Source organism: Populus alba, chromosome 6 (assembly GCF_005239225.2).
Source record: "Populus alba chromosome 6, ASM523922v2, whole genome shotgun sequence".
Classification (NCBI taxonomy): Eukaryota; Viridiplantae; Streptophyta; class Magnoliopsida; order Malpighiales; family Salicaceae; genus Populus; species Populus alba.
In genome coordinates this window covers 7,401,743-7,423,994 of record NC_133289.1, presented here as the reverse complement: position 1 = coordinate 7,423,994, position 22,252 = coordinate 7,401,743, and the positions used below count along the sequence as shown (strand labels likewise).

General features: G+C 34.5%; 4 protein-coding genes across 4 annotated transcripts; 3 read left to right on the top strand and 1 right to left on the bottom strand.

Annotated features, from left to right (window-relative positions):
* Positions 1-2,421: 2,421 nt before the first annotated feature.
* Positions 2,422-3,033, bottom strand: LOC118053441 (L-type lectin-domain containing receptor kinase IV.1-like). The gene has a single exon (XM_035064697.2). The coding sequence runs from the start codon at positions 3,031-3,033 to the stop codon at positions 2,422-2,424; it is 612 nt and encodes a 203-aa protein (XP_034920588.1).
* On the top strand, positions 3,018-4,575 carry LOC118053408 (L-type lectin-domain containing receptor kinase IV.1-like). Its single transcript, XM_035064659.2, has one exon. The coding sequence runs from the start codon at positions 3,142-3,144 to the stop codon at positions 4,573-4,575; it is 1,434 nt and encodes a 477-aa protein (XP_034920550.1). The 5' UTR covers positions 3,018-3,141.
* Positions 4,576-12,235: 7,660 nt separating this feature from the next.
* LOC118053407 (L-type lectin-domain containing receptor kinase IV.1-like) lies at positions 12,236-14,517 on the top strand. Its single transcript, XM_035064657.2, has one exon. The coding sequence runs from the start codon at positions 12,305-12,307 to the stop codon at positions 14,312-14,314; it is 2,010 nt and encodes a 669-aa protein (XP_034920548.1). The 5' UTR covers positions 12,236-12,304; the 3' UTR covers positions 14,315-14,517.
* A 4,955-nt stretch (positions 14,518-19,472) lies between these two features.
* Positions 19,473-21,631, top strand: LOC118053409 (L-type lectin-domain containing receptor kinase IV.1-like). The gene has a single exon (XM_035064660.2). It carries the CDS (start codon positions 19,484-19,486, stop codon positions 21,629-21,631), a length of 2,148 nt encoding a protein of 715 aa, XP_034920551.2. The 5' UTR covers positions 19,473-19,483.
* Positions 21,632-22,252: the final 621 nt, after the last annotated feature.

The following is a 22,252-nucleotide window of genomic DNA, read 5'->3' as shown; positions in this document are numbered from 1 at the left end:
AGTTGCCTTTGAATTTCGGGTGATCCCTCTTGAGCATGTATGCCTCTGCTACTTGTTCTACATCAGACTTTCTTCGGCAAACGGTGAAACGCTATGACTCGGTGAGTTTCGCGGCATTCCGACTTCGATGCTCGGTTGTCAAAATTCAGTTGCCTTTGACTTTCGGGAGATCCCTCTTGAGCATGTATGCCTATGCTACTTTTTCTACAGGAGACTTTCTTCCACAAACTACGAAAACCCTTTGACTCGGTGAGTTTCGCGGCATTCCGACTTCGATGCCCCGGTTGCCGAAATTCAGTTGCCTTTGAATTTCGGGTGATCCCTCTTGAGCATGTATGCCTCTGCTACTTGTTCTACAAGAGACTTTCTTCCGCAAACAGCGAAACACTTTGACTCGGTGAGTTTCGCGGCATTCCGACTTCGATGCCCTGGTTGTCGAAATTCAGTTGCCTTTGAATTTCGGGTGATCCCTCTTGAGCATGTATGCTTCTGCTACTTGTTCTACATCACACTTTCTTCCGCAAACGGCGAAACGCTTTGACTCGGTGAGTTTCGCGACATTCCGACTTCGATGCCCTGTTGCCGAAATTCAGTAGCCTTTGAATTTGGGGTGATCCCTCTTGAGCATGTATGCTTCTGCTACTTGTTCTACAGGAGACTTTCTTTCCGCAAACGGCGAAACGCTAGGACTCGGTGAGTTTCCGCGGCATTCCGACTTCGATGCTCCGGTTGTCGAAATTCAGTTGCCTTTGAATTTCGGGTGATCCCTCTTGAGCATGTATGCGTCTGCTACTTGTTCTACAAGAGACTTTCTTCCGCAAACAGCGAAACACTTTGACTCGGTGAGTTTCGCGGCATTCCGACTTCGATGCCCTGGTTGTCGAAATTCAGTTGCCTTTGAATTTCGGGTGATCCCTCTTGAGCATGTATGCTTCTGCTACTTGTTCTACATCAGACTTTCTTCCGCAAACGGCGAAACGCTTTAACTCGGTGAGTTTCGCGCCATTCCGACTTCGATGCCCCGGTTGCCGAAATTCAGTTGCCTCTGAATTTTGGGTGATCCCTCTTGAGCTTGTATGCTTCTGCTACTTCTTCTACAGGAGACTTTCTTCCGCAAACGGCGAAACGCTATGACTCGGTGAGTTTCGCGGCATTTCCGACTTCGATGCCCCGGTTGCCGAAATTCAGTTGCCTTTGAATTTGGGGTGGTCCCTCTTGAGCATGTATGCTTCTGCTACTTGTTCTACATCAGACTTTCTTCCGCAAATGGCGAAACGCTTTGACTTGGTGAGTTTCGCGGCATTCCGACTTCGATGCCCCGGTTGCCGAAATTCAGTTGCCTTTGAATTTGGGGTGATCCCTCTTGAGCATGTATGCTTCTGCTACTTGTTCTACAGTAGACTTTCTTCCACAAACTGCGAAACGCTTTGACTCGGTGAGTTTCGCGGCATTCCGACTTCGTTGCCCCGGTTGTCGAAAATCAATTGCCTTTGAATTTCGGGTGATCCCTCTTGAGCATGTATGCCTCTGCTACTTGTCCTATATCAGACCTTCTTCCGCAAATGGCGAAACACTTTGACTCGGTTTGTTTCGCGGCATTCCGACTTCGATGCCCCGGTTGCCGAAATTCAGTTGCCTTTGAATTTCGGGTGATCCCTCTTGAGCATTTATGCTTCTGTTACTTGTTCTACATCAGACTTTCTTCCGCAAACGGCGAAACGCTTTAACTCGGTGAGTTTTGCGGCATTCCGACTTCGATGCCCCGGTTGCTGAAATTTAGTTGCCTTTGAATTTTGGGTGATCCCTCTTGAGCATGTATGCCTCTGCAACTTGTTCTACATCAGACTTTCTTCCGCAAACGGCGAAACGCTTTGACTCGGTGAGTTTCGCGGCATTTCGACTTCGATGCCCCGGTTGCCCAAATTCAGTTGCCTTTGAATTTCGGGTGATCCCTCTTGACCATGTATGCTTTTGCTATTTGTTCTACATCAGACTTCCTTCCGTAAACGGGGAAACGCTTTGACTCGGTGAGTTTCGCGGCATTCCGATTTCGATGCATGTCTTTTAAACATTACCTCCTCCTACATGCTTAGTAAGAATGCTTCATGATTTGTTACCATCCTCCTCCTTCATGCTTAGTAAGAATGCTTCATGATTTGTTACCATGTTTGCTTTCTTATGTGATACATCAACATGAACAAAAGGGAGATATACCGTGTTATATATTTTATTTAATTCGCATCATTGTTTTGCAGGTGATCTTTCATGTACATCTCCTACAGGCAGTTTACTACTTAGTTTTTTTTATTTATTTTTTAAAAAACCCACTCATAAGGTAATGTATATATTGCATACAGGAACTTTTATTCACCAAATAGATCTTACATGAGTTCTTGATAGGTCCTCGAAGAAAAGCAAGAATTAACGGCCACCTGAAAGGAGGGACTCTGTAACCGAGGACGAATGTGCAAATGCCTTGTCCATAGAAGAAGGATAAGAATTGGCAAACTCATCAAAACCTTCACGATGTGAAAATGTTAGGCCACTTGCAGAAAGACGAAGTGGTGAAATGTCAGGCAGAGGAACATTCCCCTCTAAGAACTGCACTACTTGGCGCATGCTTGGCCTTGCTGCAGGCTCAGAAAGAGAGCACATCAAACCAAGTTTCAATACCAATTCCATTTCCTCTGCAATATATTCTGTGCCCAAATTGGGATCCCTTGCCTCCAGAATTTCACCTCCAAGCCATCGACTAAACACCCAATCAACCAAGATTATATCCTCAGTTGGCTGTATTGGCCTTCTACCAGAAGCAACCTCAAGCAAGAAGGCCCCAAAAGCGAACACATTAGTGCTTGTCGTGGCCTTCCCAGTTCGTGCATGCTCAGGTGCGAGATACCCAAGAGTTCCGACAACGTGGGTCGTTTGAGGATCTGTTCCATGGTCATACAATCTTGCAAGGCCAAAATCCCCTAATCTTCCATTCAATTCACCGTCTAGCAAGACATTACAAATGATATCAATGATAACCATGTTGGGATTGATATTAATGGTTTAGAGTCTGAACGATCTGCTGCAGCTGGATATTATTCTCAACTTAATGGTAAGCTCACAAACTTGACACTAATTAGTGGCCATCCAATGCAAGTTTGGGTGGAATATGATGGCATGGAGAAGCAAATGAATGTCACTATAGCTCCGATTGATGTTGATAAACCCAGGAGACCACTTTTGACTCTGTCTCGTGATTTGTCGCCAATCTTAAACAGTAGTATGTATATCGGATTCTCATCATCCACCGGTTCTGTTTTCTCGTCCCAGTATGTGTTGGGTTGGAGCTTCAAGATGAATGGCCTAGCTGAAGCACTAGATATCTCTCGCCTTCCTAAGCTTCCTCGCGTAGGACCAAAGAAGACATCCAAATTATTAACCATTGGACTGCCTGTGCTTTGTTTAAGTCTGGTTTTAGTAGCAGTCTCGAGTGTATCTTATGCCATCCGAAGGACAATGAAGTTTGCAGAAGTGCTAGAAGATTGGGAGCTTGACTATGGGCCTCACCGATTTAAATTCAAAGATCTTTATACTGCCACGAAAGGATTTAGAGACGAGGAGCTGTTGGGTAGTGGTGGATTTGGTAGAGTCTACAAAGGTGTCTTGCCAACCTCTAAGATTCAGATTGCAGTGAAAAGGGTGTCTCATGAATCAAGACAGGGGATGAGGGAATTTGTGGCGGAAATTGTCAGCATTGGTCGCCTTCGTCACCGGAATTTAGTCCCTCTCTTGGGGTACTGCCGGCGTAAAGGAGAGCTACTTTTGGTATATGACTACATGCCTAATGGAAGTCTAGACAAATACCTCTATGACCAACCAACAGTCGCCCTCAATTGGAGCCAAAGATTTAGAGTCATCAAAGGCGTAGCTTCAGGGCTATTATATCTACATGAAGAATGGGAGCAAGTTGTGATTCATAGAGATGTCAAGGCTAGTAATGTCTTGCTAGATGGTGAATTGAATGGAAGATTAGGGGATTTTGGCCTTGCAAGATTGTATGACCATGGAACAGATCCTAAAACGACCCGCGTTGTCGGAACTCTTGGGTATCTCGCACCTGAACATGCACGAACTGGGAAGGCAACGACAAGCACTGATGTGTTCGCTTTTGGAGCCTTCCTGCTTGAGGTTGCTTCTGGTAGAAGGCCAGTACAGCCAACTGAGGATATAATCTTGGTTGATTGGGTGTTTATTCGATGGTTTGGAGGTGAAATTCTGGAGGCAAGGGATCCCAATTTGGGTACAGAATATATTGCAGGGGAAATGGAATTGGTATTGAAACTTGGTTTGATGTGCTCTCATTCTGAGCCTGCAGCAAGGCCAAGCATGCGCCAAGTAGTGCAGTTCTTAGAAGGGGATGTTCCTCTGCCAGACATTTCACCACTTCGTCTTTCTGCAAGTGGCCTAACATTTTCACATCGTGAAGGTTTTGATGAGTTTGCCGATTCTTATCCTTCTTTTATGGATAAGGCATTTGCACATTCGTCCTCGGTTGCAGAGTCCCTCCTTTCAGGTGGCCGTTAATTCTTGCTTTTCTTCAATGAACTTATCAAGAACTCATGTAAGATCTATTTGGTGAATCAGAGGAGTTCCTGTATGCAATATATACATTACCTTATGAGTGTGTTTTTTCTATATAAAAATATATATGTACATGAAAGATCACCTGCAAAACAATGATGCAAATTAAATAAAATGCATAACACGGTGTCTCCCCCTCTTGTTTATGTTGATGTATCACATAAGAAAGCAAACATGGTAACAAATCATGAAGCAGGAGGTAATGTTTAAAAGACATGCATAGTTATAGTTGGAAGTAGTACAGCAAGTTATCTGAATTAATCTGCCAACTACCAAGACTCTGTCTGTTAAAGAACCGATTCAAGTTGGTTCTTGGCCATTGGCGACTAGTATTTTATAATATAAGCAACTTAAAAGAGCTATAATAGAGAGTTTTGATCAAAGTATTTATATGATGAAATATTTAGTAATAAAATTTCAAATCAAAGTTTGTGGTGTGACCATATTGAACATAATTTTATGTTGCTTGTTCTTCTATCTTTCTTGATCTTGTGTTGCTTCCATTTGCTCTTAATGTGGAACTGGGCTTGGTGGGAACCATTCAATTGAATTTCAGGTTCTCTTGAAATGCCTACTTGGAAGTGGGAATACATTGTATACATACAGAAACTTCAGAGATGAAAAATCTTAGGTAAATTGAACAATCAGACAACCTATAGTGAATACATTGTATCATTTTCTATCATTTTCTTTCCGTTGATCCAAGCAAGTTCAGTTCAAGAGACCCTTAGATTTAAGAAACAAGACTTCCTTCTTATAATCATTGAACAATTATGCCGACATTTTTGGACCCCATAAATTTTATGACTTGTGTGCTTTGCCCTATTCAAGACAACCTATAGTGAATGATATGAAAAGAGAAGAAAATGATATCACACAACATTCACAGGCAAATTTACGTACTTACTACAAACACATGGTAAACCACATAGCCAATCCAAGATAGACTTGTAGACTCGGTACATTCTTAATTAACACAGAAGCAAGATTAACCAATTCTAGGAGCTCTCTCGATTTTGCCGAATGAGTCAACGTGTAATCGTACTCTATTCTGTCGAAAATCCATGGTCACAAAGCAATCAGGTTGAACGACTTGAATTTGAGCGCCTGGCTTCTCCTCCTTCATCTTTCTTTCAGCTTCTTCCGCTGTTAAGCCAACTAACTCAGGCCATGTTGTTTTTGCAGCAGGATTTGACCCCAACCCGTACATTCCTAAAACTTGTCAAAACCAAAGCATTCATAAATGGAAAACTTAGATGTCATAATCGTGTGTAAGGAAAAAAATGAAGAAAAGAAAGTTAAAACATGCCATAGTTGTTAGCAAACTAAAAATATTACTGCTAGGAAACTAATGTTTGAGATTATCGGAATATAATGGTTTTGAATTACTGATAGAATCTTAGGTATATCATCCTTTCCCCTTGTTTTTCGAGAGAAACTATAATTGTTAAAATCAGGACCCGAATGGTCGGATCATATAAAATTAAAGACCTTCAAGTCCTCGATAGAATAATATAGTTTGATCTCTGCCTTCGATCGTGATCGCCAGAATCACGTGATGGTACTTACAAACAGCAAAACTTCAAAAAATGATTTTTCTTTATACTTAAGGGTGGCACTGCTTGATCAGCAGGTGGTTCTTGAGGGGACTTGATCTGTTGATTTTCTTCGGTCATAGCAAAGCTCTGAACAGGAGGGGACAGCTGATTTCCTTGTATTTGAGATTTTATACTTTGTTTGTTAGGAGGGTTGAAGGATGGATCAGAGGGGAGGGACTAGTGAGGAAGCATTTAGCATCATTTGGCAAAAAGGATAAAGACAAAAAAAAAGGATTGGAAGGTTCCTTCAATCCTTCCTCACTTATAATTTTCAATCCTTTTAATTTGGGTTGATTGACTCTTATCCTTTCATTCATTTTAGAATTTATGTGCTTGATATTAGCCATTTTAGTTCTAAGAGGCTAATTTAAGATAAAATAAAGAATTAATGCTTTTTGTTTTATTTTTTCAGCTTTTTGAAAACAAAATGTAAAAACCTATTCGTTTTTGTTTTTACAAAAATCACAAAAAAAAAAAAAGTAACAATACATTTTGATTTGGTTTTAAAAGTTTTCATAGTTGGATTTAGTACCATCAACTTATGATTTGGTAGCTTTTGGATTCGATACTTTCGTCAATACTTTATAGAGAGCTATAGAACTATTCACTTTTTAATTACACTGTTAATTACTATTTTTTATAGATAAAATCATTGACGGATTGAAAAGTCATCAATGTTATTTTACGGTTTTCTGAAAAATTTAGCTTAAATTAAAAATTGACAGATTGAAAAGTTGTCAGTGATATTTAATGGTTTTCTGAATTTTTTTTTATTAAATTCAAAATTTAAATTAAATATTACAGACAGAATCATTGACGGAATGATTAAAAAAATATTAATATTTAATTATCCATCGGTAAAACACCACAATAAAAAGCCTACAATTCCTTTCTTCTTCTTTCTTCCTTTTTCTTCTTCTTTTTCTTTTGTTCTCTCAACTCCTTCTCTTCTCCTCCATGCTCATGTATGTTTTTTTCTCCTTTTTTTTTTCTTCCTAGTTTTTTTTAATTAGTATACTTTACGAATTTGTTTTTTATTTTCGTCTTAACTTCACTTACAACTACATTAAGGTAAAAAAAAAAATCTTCTTTTTTCGTGTTTTTTTCACTATATTTGTTTATTTTTGTTTTATTTTTAATTGTTTTTGTTCTTAAATAATTGTATGAATGTTGTTGTAGGAATTTATTTTTTTCACATAAGATCAATTTTTTAGTTGATTTATTTATAGGATTTTAAAAAAAATTTCACATGAATTTTTTTAGTTGAATTTATTTTTTCGTGTTATTTATTTGTTGCAAATTTGTTTGAATTGATTTTTCTTTCTCTTTTTTTTTCGAAACATTTTGAGTATTATAGAGTGTTGATTAATATTAATTTAATTATTTTATAGTTTTGTAAAAATAAATTTTTTAAAATATTTTTTAAATAATTACCGATGAAATTACATACTGTATTTTTATAAGGAAATTACCGATGGAATGAAGCGGGTAATTTATTTTTTTTGCCTGCTTTTTCCATCAATAAATCCATTGATAATAATATTTTTTTATTACCAACAGACTTACTAACGGACAATAAATTACCAATGAATGATTCACCATTGAAGAATTTTCATCGGTAATTTCATTGATAAATTAATTACCAATAGAATAGTAGTGTAAATACCGATAGAAAATTCTGTCGATAAATCTAAGGATTATGATAGTGATTCCATGAATATAGACCAAAGTTTCTAGTGGTTTTGGCAATGAATAAGGAGATGTTCCACTGACTCTTCATATCAAAGCTCAATAGTGCTAAATTTGAAAAATTGGAACAACTTTTTGAAAAGGTTTTGAGAGACTCAGACAAAAAAATATAGAAGTCCAAGCTTTTGTTAGGTAAAAACTCGTAGACCAATATCGTTTCATCTCTTTAAATGCAGCATCCAAGAAGCCTCAGTAGATTCTAGTGTTGAAGTTTCAAAACACCTTTTACATAATTTTTTAACTCATCAAGTCCTTGTCTTGAACTCTTAGAGAGCCTTTTGACAGCTATTTCTTATCCATGAATGTTCCACGCAAATAATGACTCAGCATCTAAGAAAATCCTGTGTTGTATTTCTTGAAGAAATTTTTTCTTATCACTTAATTTTTTTTAAGAAAAAAGCATGGCTTTTTTTTATAATTTCTTTTTTTATAGAGTTATTCTAGTATTATAACCAATGTTGTGAATTTTGCATATTAACTCGAATTGAATTGAGTTATTTTTTCATTGTTTTTTTTTCATTTGTGTTCTTTTCAATTTTATAGTTTGGCGCTAGGCTGGTTAAGAACCAGTCTTTAAGTTTTTTTTTTTTTTTTTTCTATGTGGTAATCTTATTCTCATAACTTTGATAGCAGGTTTAGCTTATTTATCTAGGTTTGCGTGATTTTTTTTAAATTGAGTTTTTATAGGGTTTAGGGGCTTTATAGTCTTTTAACTTTTTTATTGCATAATAAAATAAAATAAATACATTTTTTAAAAAACCAAAAAAATGGGTACATGTCACTTAGCATATTTTGATTAAAAAGATGCAATAATGGGTTGATAGAACATCTTTCTTCCAAAAGGGTCACAATAAAATTAGATTTGAAGTTAAAAATATTCTACTAGTGAATTTAAAAATCCTAGCAGCAACTACTTGAACACATGCAAACCATACATTTACATAAATTAGTTCCCTAATAACATACTACCTATTGGATTAAAAAAATAAACTAAAAAACCTTCTAGAAAATAGGCCTAAAAACACCCTTTGGGCTCAGGCTACTAAGCTCGAGCCCAATATACAGCTGGGGCTCAAGGAGCATGGCAGCCTGAGCCCATACTAGGCACATGTTCATGGAGCCAAACAACATGTTCAAGCCCATTTTGGGATGGGCGCACACCTATCCTATTATGTATGTTATAATGCCAAGCATGTGCACCCAATGCCTAGTAGAGTGGTTGGGCACCTTAACACCCTCTTAGACTTGGGCATGCACCCAAGCCCAGGATCAAGAGCGCTTCTTGAGCTTAACATACTTGGATCCAAGCAATATGCATGAATTCATTTTTCATTTCAAATGAGCTCGAGCCCAACACCTACCAATGATTTTATCAGGATTTCACACGAGTCCCTTAGTATTTTATATCAATCTAGTACATATTATTTTGAATAGAATACAACTCAAAATATCACAATGATGAAATTACACTTTAGCCTCTCCTCTCCATAAAAAAACAAGATTTATGAAATATAAATACGTTATGAATCGTTCAAGTCTAAGGTTTGCAATCTCTTTATTCTTAACATTTTTAGCATAAATATTTTTAGAGTCTATGTCTCTAAAATATCGTTAGACCTTTTCTCTCTACAAAGTTACTGAGTTTACCATTAGCAAGTCCCCACGTCCATAATAGGAGACCTTTTGCTTGTGCCAACAACCAAACTACCTGGTTTACCAGGCACCACTTAATACTACCACAACTATTGATCACTTAATTTACTAGACATCATCTATTATTAACACAGTTATCAATCATTTGGCTTACCAGGCACCACCTACTACCGGTTACCAACTTTTTAGGCTTTCTATATCAAGCTACCAAATACAATGACTACTTCGTTTTCTCTAGGTGCTTCACCTTGTAGGCACCATTTAGGAGTGACTTTCAATATATTTTTCATTAAAATTTGAAAATTGTTTTTGCTTCAAATTATTTTTTTAGTGTTTTTAGATCGTTTTGATGTGCTGGTGCCAAAAATAAATTAAAAAAATAATAATAAAAAAACATTATTTTGATGTTTTTTTCTGAGTAAAATACACTTTAAAAAGTAACCACTACTATACTCTCAAACACCCCTATAATCTAATTTTCTAACTCAACTTTTTCTTTAATTGATTAAAAGAAGAAATGCCATGTGTTGTTATGTTATGCAAAAGGCGGGTTCCCTTTGTAGGTTTCACAAATATTTGTTTCTTTCTAAGTGAATTATAGATTATTATAATTGAGTTTTCTATTGTATGTTTTTTAGAGGGTGTTTCGAAGTGTTGTTGTGGTTATGGTTGTTTTTCAAAGTATTTTCACTTGAAAATGCATCAAAATAATATTTTATTATTATTTTAAAAAAATATATTTTGTAATTTCAAATTCTGCCCAACTCTTGTTTATAATGCAGTACCATCATGGGATTAGCGTCTTAGTTTTTACGATGAGTTGGAATTGATTTATCTCTCTTGCATTAGATGTCATATTTTAGTCCACTTCTACATCAGTAAATAAAATTTTGATCTTTGTATAGGAATGTCTATGAGAAACCAAGTCTCTCCTTCCTTTGTCAGGAGGCACCTGTGGAAGTTGCATCCACGAAAAATTTCAGTGGATCTATCATAAATTAATTTATTTGTTCTTAATTCTATGCTTTTTTTTACCATTTTCTTTTAAGTAGATCTATCATAAATTTATAAAATTAGTCAAGATCCTTTCCAAAAACAACTCTACCGATCATCATATCGTTTATAACATTCATACTTCAATTATTCGATTCAAGACTATTATATAACCTAAGTGTATCCAGGGCAAATTAATAGCTGCTTACACCTAATGCTAATGAAATTAGCATTTTTTTTAAAGGAGTTTTTAGGCTCTCAGAGGCGGGGACAAAAAAAAAAAAAAAAAAGAGCACTGGTTGTGTGTAACTTAGACTTTAGAGCCTAGTGTTTGGATCCTTATTTTATTATTATTATTATTAATTTGAGTATTTATATCAATTTATATATATCTTAATTAATTTTACATATTCTAAAATTTTAAAAAGACTCTACACTTGAAAAAAAAACCTTATTGTTTCGAAGATAGTGAATAATATTTTTAAAATTATTTTTTATTTATAAATATATTAAAATATTTTTTATTTTTAAAATTTTATTTATTACATCAATATATCAAAAATAATATAAAATATTAAAAAATTAATTTTAAAAAAAATTTAATTTAATTTGAAAAATCTATTCAACTGCAACTGAAACAATACCTAACCGCGAAAATTTCACGGAAGAGTTACTGAAAGCCTGAAATTGACTAGTTGCCTTACAATTAGGGTATTGTGCATTCACATCAACCTGAAAGTTTGACAAGTTAGATTATCTCAACCACTGAATGCAAATATTCTCCTCATTGTTTGACTAATTGGCTCTATCATTAAGAAACATTTATTTTACGGAAAGTGATTCTTAAAAGTTACTTTTCATATTTTTTTTATTTATCATTAAAATAATTAGTTAATAAAAAAAATTCAATAAAAAAATTTTAAATTGATTTAATTGAAAATATTTTTCTTTTATTTTAAATAGAAATACTTTTAAAAAGTTATGAAAAATTTAGAAATTCAAGTTACTTATTGTTCTATTAAATTTAGTTCTCAAGCTTTTATTTTGAGAAAAAATTGTTATTTTTTTAATTTTATCTCTTAAAACTTGATTTAATTTAATTTTTATATCAACTTTGATCCTTATTTTTATTATTATTATTTTCTTTTTTTTTATTATTTTTTTAATTTAAATTTTTTATCTATCATATTTGATTTTCATTCTTTTGATTGTTATTTATTTTATTTAAAATAATTTATGAAATTGTAATTTTTTTTTTTAATTTTATCATCTTTTTAATTTTTTACATTTTAGATTTGATCTTTATTATTTTAATTATTTTTTATTTTAATTGAGATAATTTTATGAAATTAGATTTAAAAAAAATTATTCTCATTCAACTTTTAATTTGTAAGATTTGTTTCCTTATTATTTTAATAAACTTAAAAAAAAATATTAACAATTTATTTTTCAACTTATTTTCCATAACATAACCAAATACTAAAAATTATTTTTTAATTTATTTTTCATAATACTACTAGACATACAAAAATAATTTAGGAATACATTTTCTAAAAAAACTACTTTTCAACAAATAATTATTTCCCAGCACACAGACTAAATCATGGATTACGGGGATACTCCATTATAACTGACAAACATGAACAAGAAACTGGTGGGTGGAGACAAACACAGTTGCAATGTTATTCAGGAACGTCTTTTTGGTGCGTGTCTTAGTTAGCTTAGCAATAGCAGCCTCTCAAGATCTCAACTTCACCTTCTCTGGCTTCCGATCCACTAATCTAAGCCTTGACGGCTTAGCTGAGTTAACCTCCGATGGCCTTTTGAGGCTAACCAATGAAACCAAAAACCGAATGGGTCACGCCTTCTATCCAAACCCAGTAACCTTCAAGAACTCTATAAATAGCACAGCTTTCACCTTCTCCACTACCTTTGTTTTCGCTATCATACCGGAATATCCAACTCTTGGTGGCCATGGTATTGCCTTTGTCATTGCACCCACAAGAGGTCTCCCAGGAGCCCTTTCAAACAATTACCTTGGTCTATTTAATAACACCAACAATGGGAATCAGTCCAACCATGTTGTTGCTGTGGAGCTTGACACGATAAACAGCAGCAACTTCAATGATATCGATGATAACCATGTTGGGATTGATATTAATGGTTTAGAGTCTGAACGATCTGCTTCAGCTGGATATTATTCCAAACTTAATGGTAAGCTCACAAACTTGAAACTAATTAGTGGCCATCCAATGCAAGTTTGGATAGAATATGATGGCATGGAGAAGCAAATGAATGTCACTATAGCTCCGATTGATGTTGATAAACCCAGCAGACCACTTTTGACTCTGTCTCGTGATTTGTCGCCAATCTTAAACACTGGTATGTATATTGGATTCTCATCATCCACCAGTAATTCTTATTTCGCGTACCACTACGTGTTGGGTTGGAGCTTCAAGATGAATGGCATAGCTGAAGCACTACATATCTCTCGCCTTCCTAAGCTTCCTCGAGTAGGACCAAAGAAGACATCCAAATTATTAACCATTGGACTGCCTGTGCTTTGTTTAAGTCTGGTTTTAGTAGCAGTCTCGAGTGTATCTTATGCCATCCGAAGGACAATGAAGTTTGCAGAAGTGCTAGAAGATTGGGAGCTTGACTATGGGCCTCACCGATTTAAATTCAAAGATCTTTATACTGCCACCAAAGGATTTAGAGACGAGGAGCTGTTGGGTAGTGGTGGATTTGGTAGAGTCTACAAAGGTGTCTTGCCAACCTCGAAGATTCAGATTGCAGTGAAAAGGGTGTCTCATGAATCAAGACAGGGGATGAGGGAATTTGTGGCGGAAATTGTCAGCATTGGTCGCCTTCGTCACTGGAATTTAGTCCCTCTCTTGGGGTACTGCCGGCGTAAAGGAGAGCTACTTTTGGTATATGACTACATGCCTAATGGAAGTCTAGACAAATACCTCTATGACCAACCAGCAGTCGCCCTCAATTGGAGCCAAAGATTTAGAGTCATCAGAGGCGTAGCTTCAGGGCTATTTTATCTACATGAAGAATGGGAGCAAGTTGTGATTCATAGAGATGTCAAGGCTAGTAATGTCTTGCTAGACGGTGAATTGAATGGAAGATTAGGGGATTTTGGCCTTGCAAGATTGTATGACCATGGAACAGATCCTCAAACGACCCACGTTGTCGGAACTCTTGGGTATCTCGCACCTGAGCATGCACGAACTGGGAAGGCCACGACAAGCACTGATGTGTTCGCTTTTGGGGCCTTCTTGCTTGAGGTTGCTTCTGGTAGAAGGCCAATACAGCCAACTGAGGATATAATCTTGGTTGATTGGGTGTTTAGTCGATGGCTTGTAGGTGAAATTCTGGAGGCAAGGGATCCCAATTTGGGCTTAGAATACATTGCAGAGGAAATGGAATTGGTATTGAAACTTGGTTTGATGTGCTCTCATTCTGAGCCTTCAGCAAGGCCAAGCATGCGCCAAGTAGTGCAGTTCTTAGAGGGGAATGTTCCTCTGCCTGACATTTCACCACTTTGTCTTTCTGCAAGTGGCCTAACATTTTCAAATCGTGAAGGTTTTGATGAGTTTGCCTATACTTATCCTTCTTCTATGGACAATGCATTTGCACACTCGTCCTCGGTTACAGAGTCCCTCCTTTCAGGTGGCCGTTAATTCTTGCTTTTCTTCGAGGACCTATCAAGAACTCATGTAAGATCTATTTGGTGAATAAGAGGAGTTCCTGTACGCAACATATACATTACCTTATGAGTGTTTTTTTTCTATATAAAAAAAAACTATGTAGTAAACTGCCTTTAGGAGATGTACATGAAAGATCACCTGCAAAACAACGATGCGAATTAAATAAAATGCATAACACGGTATATCTCCCTTTTGTTCATGTTGATGTATCACATAAGAAAGCAAACATGGTAACAAATCATGAAGCATCTTTACTAAGCATGAAGCAGGATGTAATGTTTAAAAGACATGCATAGTTATGGTTGGAAGTAGTACCAAACTCTGTCTATCAAAGAACCAATTCGAGTTGGTTCTTGGCCATTGGCGACTAGTAATGGTTTTACAAAGAATCAGAGTGCTCAGGCCAACTTTATTCAAGTTGACTAATTGTATAGTGTCAACACACTTGAGGTCTGTGAAGCACAAGGGTATCTCTTTTCATGGTCTATAATAACAGCAATATAGGTGGATAGATGATCATAACTTGAAAACGAGTAATTTGCTCCAACGCATGGACACTTATGTAGGAGATTTTTTTTTCTAATGTATAATTTTATATTAACATGCATAAATTTTAATTCGATCGTGATCGCCAGAATCACGTGATGGTACTTCTTACAAACAACAAAACATCAAAAAATGATTTTTCTTTATACTTACTTGGCAAGGTGGTTCTTGAGGGGACTTGATCTGGTGATTTTCTTCGGTCATAGCAAAGCTCTGAACAGGAGGGGACTGCTGGTTTCCTTGTATTTGAGATTAAAAAAAAAGAAAGAAAAAGAGTGCCGGTGAAATGAAAGCAGCATGCCGATTTATAGATCACACAACAAGGTTTCACTATTTCAATTTCTAGATGCAAGTGAACACTCGGTTTTCCCGACATAAAATTTGAGCAGAACAAACAAGGCACTATATTCTCCTATTTGGCGTCAAGTCCGTCCAAAACATTTGTAAGCAAAAATATGACTAAAGGTAACTACAAGTAAATCTCCCAACTATATAGGGTTAGTCTCAGTTAGTCCTCAAAGATTAAAATTGATCTATTTTGCCCTTAACTATTAAAGCATTATCCTTTCTGTCTTCCTAATCAGCACGCCTTGAAAGCAATCAACAAAATTAGTATATTACGCATGTCTTTTGTGGTTTCTTATTTTGATTTGATTTTAAAAGTTTTCATAGTTGGATTTATTACCTTCAACTTATGATTTGGTAGCTAGATTGGATTCGATACGTAACGAAATGGGCTAGTATCAAGTCCTAGATAGATCCAAAATGTATTGTGTCGAGCCACCTACAGTTAAAGCCCGAACTTGGTCAGAGGCATCTGGAAAAAGTCTTGAGCACTTATGGTCAAGCCGAGAAAGAGTATAGGAAGCCTGAGTAGTTAAAGTTGATCGGAGTCCAAGGTGCCTAAATGTTAGACGGGAATCGAGTTCTGGACACCTAATGATCTACTAAGGAAATCCGGTAAATTGCGAGGACAAACACAGGGATAAACCTCACTGTTCACTACTAGAAAATCGATAAATATAAATATAAATACTAAGAGAATATTTTTGTTGGTAAATTTCCGACAAAAATATTCCCTACATTAAAAAAAAAATTAAAACAAAACAAAAAAAATGATGATGTGTCATTTTTACCAACGGAATTACTGACAGAAGCAACTCCGTTGGTAAAATTGTTTGTAAACTGTGAACACTATTTATCATATCAATTACAAAGAGAATCACCAATCAAAACTTCCATCAGTATTTTATAGAGAACTCTGAAACTATTCACTTTCCAATTACACTTTTAATTACTATTCATTATAGAAAAAATCATCGACGGATTGAAAAGCCATCGATGTTATTTTGTGGTTTTCTGAAAAATTTAGCTTAAATTAAAATTTTAAATTAAATATTACAGACGAAATCACCAACAAATTAAAAAGTAGTCAGTGATATTTGATGGTTTCTAAATTGTTTTTGATTAAATTCAAAATTTAAATTAAATATTACAGACGGAATGATTTAAAATATTACTATTTAATTATCCATCGGTAAAACATCACAATAAAAAACTTAAAATCCCTAATTTCACAAGAGACCCGTTTCTTTTCTTCTTCCTCTTCTTCTTCTTTTTCTTTTTTCTCTTCTCTCCTTAACTCCTCTTCTCCTTCATGCTCAGGTATGTCTTCTTCTCCTTTCTTTTTTTTTTTTGCTTCCCAATTTTTTTTAATTAGTATTCTTTACAAAAAAAATTTTCTTTTCTTCTTAACTTCACTTACAACTACATTAAGGTAAAAAACATTTTCTTTTTTTTTTTGTGTGTTTTTTTCACTATATTTGTTTTTTATTTTATTTTTAATTTTTTTTGCTCTAAATAATTATATGAATGTTGTTGTAGGATTTTTTTTTCATATGAGATTAATTTTTAGTTGATTTATTTATAGGATTTTAAAAAAAATTTCATATGATTTTTTTTTAGTTGAATTTATTTTTTCATGTTATTTATTTGTTGCAAATTTTTTGAGTTGATTTTCTTCTTCTTTTTTCCAAGAATTTTGAGTATTATAGAGTGTTGATTAATATTAATTTAATTATTTTATAGTTTTGTAAAATAGATTTTTTAAAAATATTTTTTAATAATTACCGACGGAATTACATACGGTATTTTTATGAGGGAATTACCGATGGAATGAAGCGGGTAATTTATTTTTTTTGCTCGCTTTTTCCTTCAATAAATCTGTCAGTAATAATGTTTTTTTTATTACCAACGAACTTACCATTGGAGAATTTTTATCAGTAATTTTATTGGTAAATTAATTATTAATGGAATGGTAGTGTAAATACGGATAAAAAATTTTGTCGATAAATTTAAAGATGATTGGTACTGATTCTATGATTATAGACCAAAATTTCTAGTGGTTTTGACAATGAATAAGGAGATGTTCCACTGACTCTTCGTATCAAAGCTCAATAGTGCTAAATTTGAAAAATTGGAACAACTTTTTGAAAAGGTTTTGTGAGACTCAGACAAAAAAATATAGAAGTCCAAGCTTTTGTTAGGTAAAAACTCGTAGACCAATATCGTTTCATCTCTCTTTAAATGCAGCATCCAAGAAGCCTCACTAGATTCTAGTGTTGAAGTTTAAAAACATCTTTTACTTCATTTTTTAACTCATCAAGTCCTTGTCTTAACTCTTAGAGAGCCTTTTAACAGCTATTTCTTATCCATGAATGTTCCACGCAAATAATGACTCAGCATCAAAAATCCAGTGTTGTATTTCTTGAAGAATTTTTTTCTTATCACTTAATTTTTTTTAAGAAAAAAGCATGGCTTTTTTTATAATTTGTTTTTTATAGAGTTATTCCAGTATTACAACCAATGTTGTGAATTTTACACTCAAATTGACTTAAGTTATTTTTCATTGTTTTCTATGTGGTAATCTTAATTTCATGATTGTAATCTCAAATTTGGCATATTTACCTAGGTTTACATGAGTTGTTTTTTTTATTATTTTTTTAAATTTAGTTTTTCTAGGGTTTAGGAGCTTTTTAGTTTTTTTTAACTTTTTTATTACATTAGAAATTAAATAAATACATCTTTTTTAAAAAGAAAAAAATTGAGTACATATTACTTAGCATGTGTGAGTGAGATGTTGATAGCGTAATAATATGTATGAATATGTGAATCCTCATATTTTAGAGTAATTTTTATTTTTATTAATATAAATATTCAGATGAACTTATATGTATCTAATTTTATAAAATTTAAAATTAATAATTATATAAAACTACAATAATCCTGAAAGATTCACTCTTTAGAGCAACCTTATAAGTGTTTGGAAGGGCAGTGAAGAAGCCGCGAAATTTCACGGAAGAGTTGCTGAGATTGACTAGTTCTTCATGTTGCCTTGAAATTAAATTAGGGAACTGTGTTTTCACATCAACCTGAAAGTTTGACAAGTTAGATTATCTCAACCATTGAATGCAAAGATTATCCTCCTGGTTTGACTAATTGGCTCTATCAGTAAGGCACATTTATTTTACGGAAAGTGATTTGTTAAAATCATTTTAAAATTTTTCTATATTTATTTGTTATTAAAAAAATATTAATCAACGAAAACTATTTTTTAATAAAAAAAAAAAATTAGCTTGATTTACATGAAAATATCTTTTTATTTTGAGAAAAAATCATTTTCAGAAATTATAAAAAATTTAGAAATATCATGTTATTTACTGATTTTATCAAATTTGATCATCAAATTTTTAATTCTATATAATTTTTTTGAATATTTTTTTTAATTTCATCTATTCAAATTTAATTTGATTTGATTTTTATATTTTTTTTTCTTATTTTTAATATTGTTATTTTCTTTTCTCTTATCATTTTTTAATTAAAATTAATTATTTATTAGATTTGGTCTTTATTTTTTATTGTTATTTAATTTATTTGAAATAATATATGAAATTTTAATTTTTTTTAATTTTATCATTTTTCAACTTTTTTATCTATTAGATCTCTATTATTTTAATTACTATTTATTTTATTTGAGATAATTTATGAAATTAGATTTTTTTTTTAATTTAACTTTCATTTAATTTTTTTCATTTATAAGATTTGTCTTTATTATTTTAATAAACTTGAAAAAATAGTAATAATTTATTTTTTAACTTATTTTTCATAATATGCCAAATTAATTTTATCATTTTTCAACTTTTTTATCTATTAGATCTCTATTATTTTAATTACTATTTATTTTATTTGAGATAATTTATGAAATTAGATTTTTTTTTAATTTAACTTTCATTTAATTTTTTCATTTATAAGATTTGTCTTTATTATTTTAATAAACTTGAAAAAATAGTAATAATTTATTTTTTAACTTATTTTCCATAATATGCCAAATACTAGAAAATATTTTCTAATTTATTTTTCATAATACAATTAAATATTAGAAAACAATTTAGTTTTCAAGAATTTATTTTTTAAATAACTATTTAAAAATATATATTTTTCAGCTACCAAACTGCCGACTCCTGAATTACATGGATACTCCAATATAACTGACAAACATGAACAAGAAACTGGTGGGTGGAGACAAACACAGTTGCAATGTTATTCAGGAACGTCTTTTTGGTGCGTGTCTTGGTTAGCTTAGCAATAGCAGCATCTCAAGATCTCAACTTCACCTTCTCTGGCTTCCGATCCACTAATCTAAGCCTTGACGGCTTAGCTGAGTTAACCTCCAATGGCCTTTTGAGGCTAACCAATGAAACCTACCACGGAATGGGTCACGCCTTCTATCCAAACCCAGTAACCTTCAAGATCTCTATAAATAGCACAGCTTTCACCTTCTCCACTACCTTTGTTTTCGCTATCATACCGGAATATCCAACTCTTGGTGGCCATGGTATTGCCTTTGTCATTGCACCCATAAGAGGTCTCCCAGGAGCCCTTCCAAACAATTACCTTGGTCTATTTAATAACACCAACAATGGGAATCAGACCAACCATGTTGTTGCTGTGGAGCTTGACACGATAAACAGCAGCGACTTCAATGATATCGATGATAACCATGTTGGGATTGATATTAATGGTTTAGAGTCTGAACGATCTGCTTCAGCTGGATATTATTCCAAACTTAATGGTAAGCTCACAAACTTGAAACTAATTAGTGGCCATCCAATGCAAGTTTGGATAGAATATGATGGCATGGAGAAGCAAATGAATGTCACTATAGCTCCGATTGATGTTGATAAACCCAGCAGACCACTTTTGACTCTGTCTCGTGATTTGTCGCCAATCTTAAACACTGGTATGTATATTGGATTCTCATCATCCACCAGTAATTCTTATTTCGCGTCCCAGTACGTGTTGGGTTGGAGCTTCAAGATGAATGGCATAGCTGAAGCACTACATATCTCTCGCCTTCCTAAGCTTCCTCGAGTAGGACCAAAGAAGACATCCAAATTCTTAACCATTGTACTGCCTGTGCTCTGTTTAAGTCTGGTTTTAGTAGCAGTCTCGAGTATATCTTATGCCATCCGAAGGACAAGGAAGTTTGCAGAAGTGCTAGAAGATTGGGAGCTCGACTATGGGCCTCACCGATTTAAATTCAAAGATCTTTATACTGCCACGAAAGGATTTAGAGACGAGGAGCTGTTGGGTAGTGGTGGATTTGGTAGAGTCTACAAAGGTGTCTTGCCAACCTCTAAGATTCAGATTGCAGTGAAAAGGGTGTCTCATGAATCAAGACAGGGGATGAGGGAATTTGTGGCGGAAATTGTCAGCATTGGTCGCCTTCGTCACCGGAATTTAGTCCCTCTCTTGGGGTACTGCCGGCGTAAAGGAGAGCTACTTTTGGTATATGACTACATGCCTAATGAAAGTCTAGACAAATACCTCTATGACCAACCAGCAGCCGCCCTCAATTGGAGCCAAAGATTTAGAGTCATCAAAGGCGTAGCTTCAGGGCTATTTTATCTACATGAAGAATGGGAGCAAGTTGTGATTCATAGAGATGTAAAGGCTAGTAATGTCTTGCTAGATGGTGAATTGAATGGAAGATTGGGGGATTTTGGCCTTGCAAGATTGTATGACCATGGAACAGATCCTCAAACGACCCACGTTGTCGGAACTCTTGGGTATCTCGCACCTGAGCATGCACGAACTGGGAAGGCCACGACAAGCACTGATGTGTTCGCTTTTGGGGCCTTCTTGCTTGAGGTTGCTTCTGGTAGAAGGCCAATACAGCCAACTGAGGATATAATCTTGGTTGATTGGGTGTTTAGTCGATGGCTTGGAGGTGAAATTCTGGAGGCAAGGGATCCCAATTTGGGCACAGAATATATTGCAGAGGAAATGGAATTGGTATTGAAACTTGGTTTGATGTGCTCTCTTTCTGAGCCTGCAGCAAGGCCAAGCATGCGCCAAGTAGTGCAGTTCTTAGAGGGGAATGTTCCTCTGCCTGACATATCACCACTTCGTCTTTCTGCAAGTGGCCTAACATTTTCAAATCGTGAAGGTTTTGATGAGTTTGCCAATTCTTATCCTTCTTCTATGGATAAGGCATTTGCACACTCGTCATCGGTTACAGGGACTTTCAGGTGGCCGTTAATTCTTACTTTTCTTCGAGGACCTATCAAGAACTCATGTAAGATCTATTTGGTGAATAAGAGGAGTTCCTGTATGCAATATATACATTACCTTATGAGTGGGTTTTTTCTATATAAAAGAAATTATGTAGTAAACTGCCTTTAGGAGATGTACATGAAAGATCACCTGCAAAACAATGATGCCAATTAAATAAAATGCATAACACTGTATATCTCCCTTTTGTTCATGTTGATGTATCACATAAGAAAGCAAACATGGTAACAAATCATGAAGCATCTTTACTAAGCATGAAGCAGGATGTAATGTTTAAAAGACATGCATGGTTATAGTTGGAAGTAGTACAGAAAGTTATCTGAATTAATCTGCCACGTACCAACTCTGTCTATCAAAGAACCAATTCGAGAGTTGGTTCTCGGCCATTGGCGACCGGTAATGGTTTTACAAAGAATCAGAGTGTTCAGGGCATTGATTGTTGGCCAACTTTATTCGAGTTGTCTAATTGTAAAGTGTCAACAAATTTGAGGTCAGTGGAGCACAAGGGTATCCCTTTTAATGGTCTGTAGTAACAACAATATAGGTTGATAGATAACCAGAACTTGAAGACGAGTAATTTGCTCCAACACATGGACACTTATGTTGGAGATTTTTTTTCTAATGTATAATTTTATGTCAACATACATAAATTTTAATCCAATTGTTAGATCAACTGTAAATTTTGCTAGAAATTTTCAGAGACCTTGGTTTCTTTAGGGTTAAATTTTGTAG

Coding starts and splice junctions, on each gene's coding strand:
- LOC118053441 (XM_035064697.2), bottom strand. CDS start 3,033: ATGGTTATCATTGATATCATTTGTAATGTCTTGCTAGACGGTGAATTG.
- LOC118053408 (XM_035064659.2), top strand. CDS start 3,142: ATGCAAGTTTGGGTGGAATATGATGGCATGGAGAAGCAAATGAATGTC.
- LOC118053407 (XM_035064657.2), top strand. CDS start 12,305: ATGTTATTCAGGAACGTCTTTTTGGTGCGTGTCTTAGTTAGCTTAGCA.
- LOC118053409 (XM_035064660.2), top strand. CDS start 19,484: ATGTTATTCAGGAACGTCTTTTTGGTGCGTGTCTTGGTTAGCTTAGCA.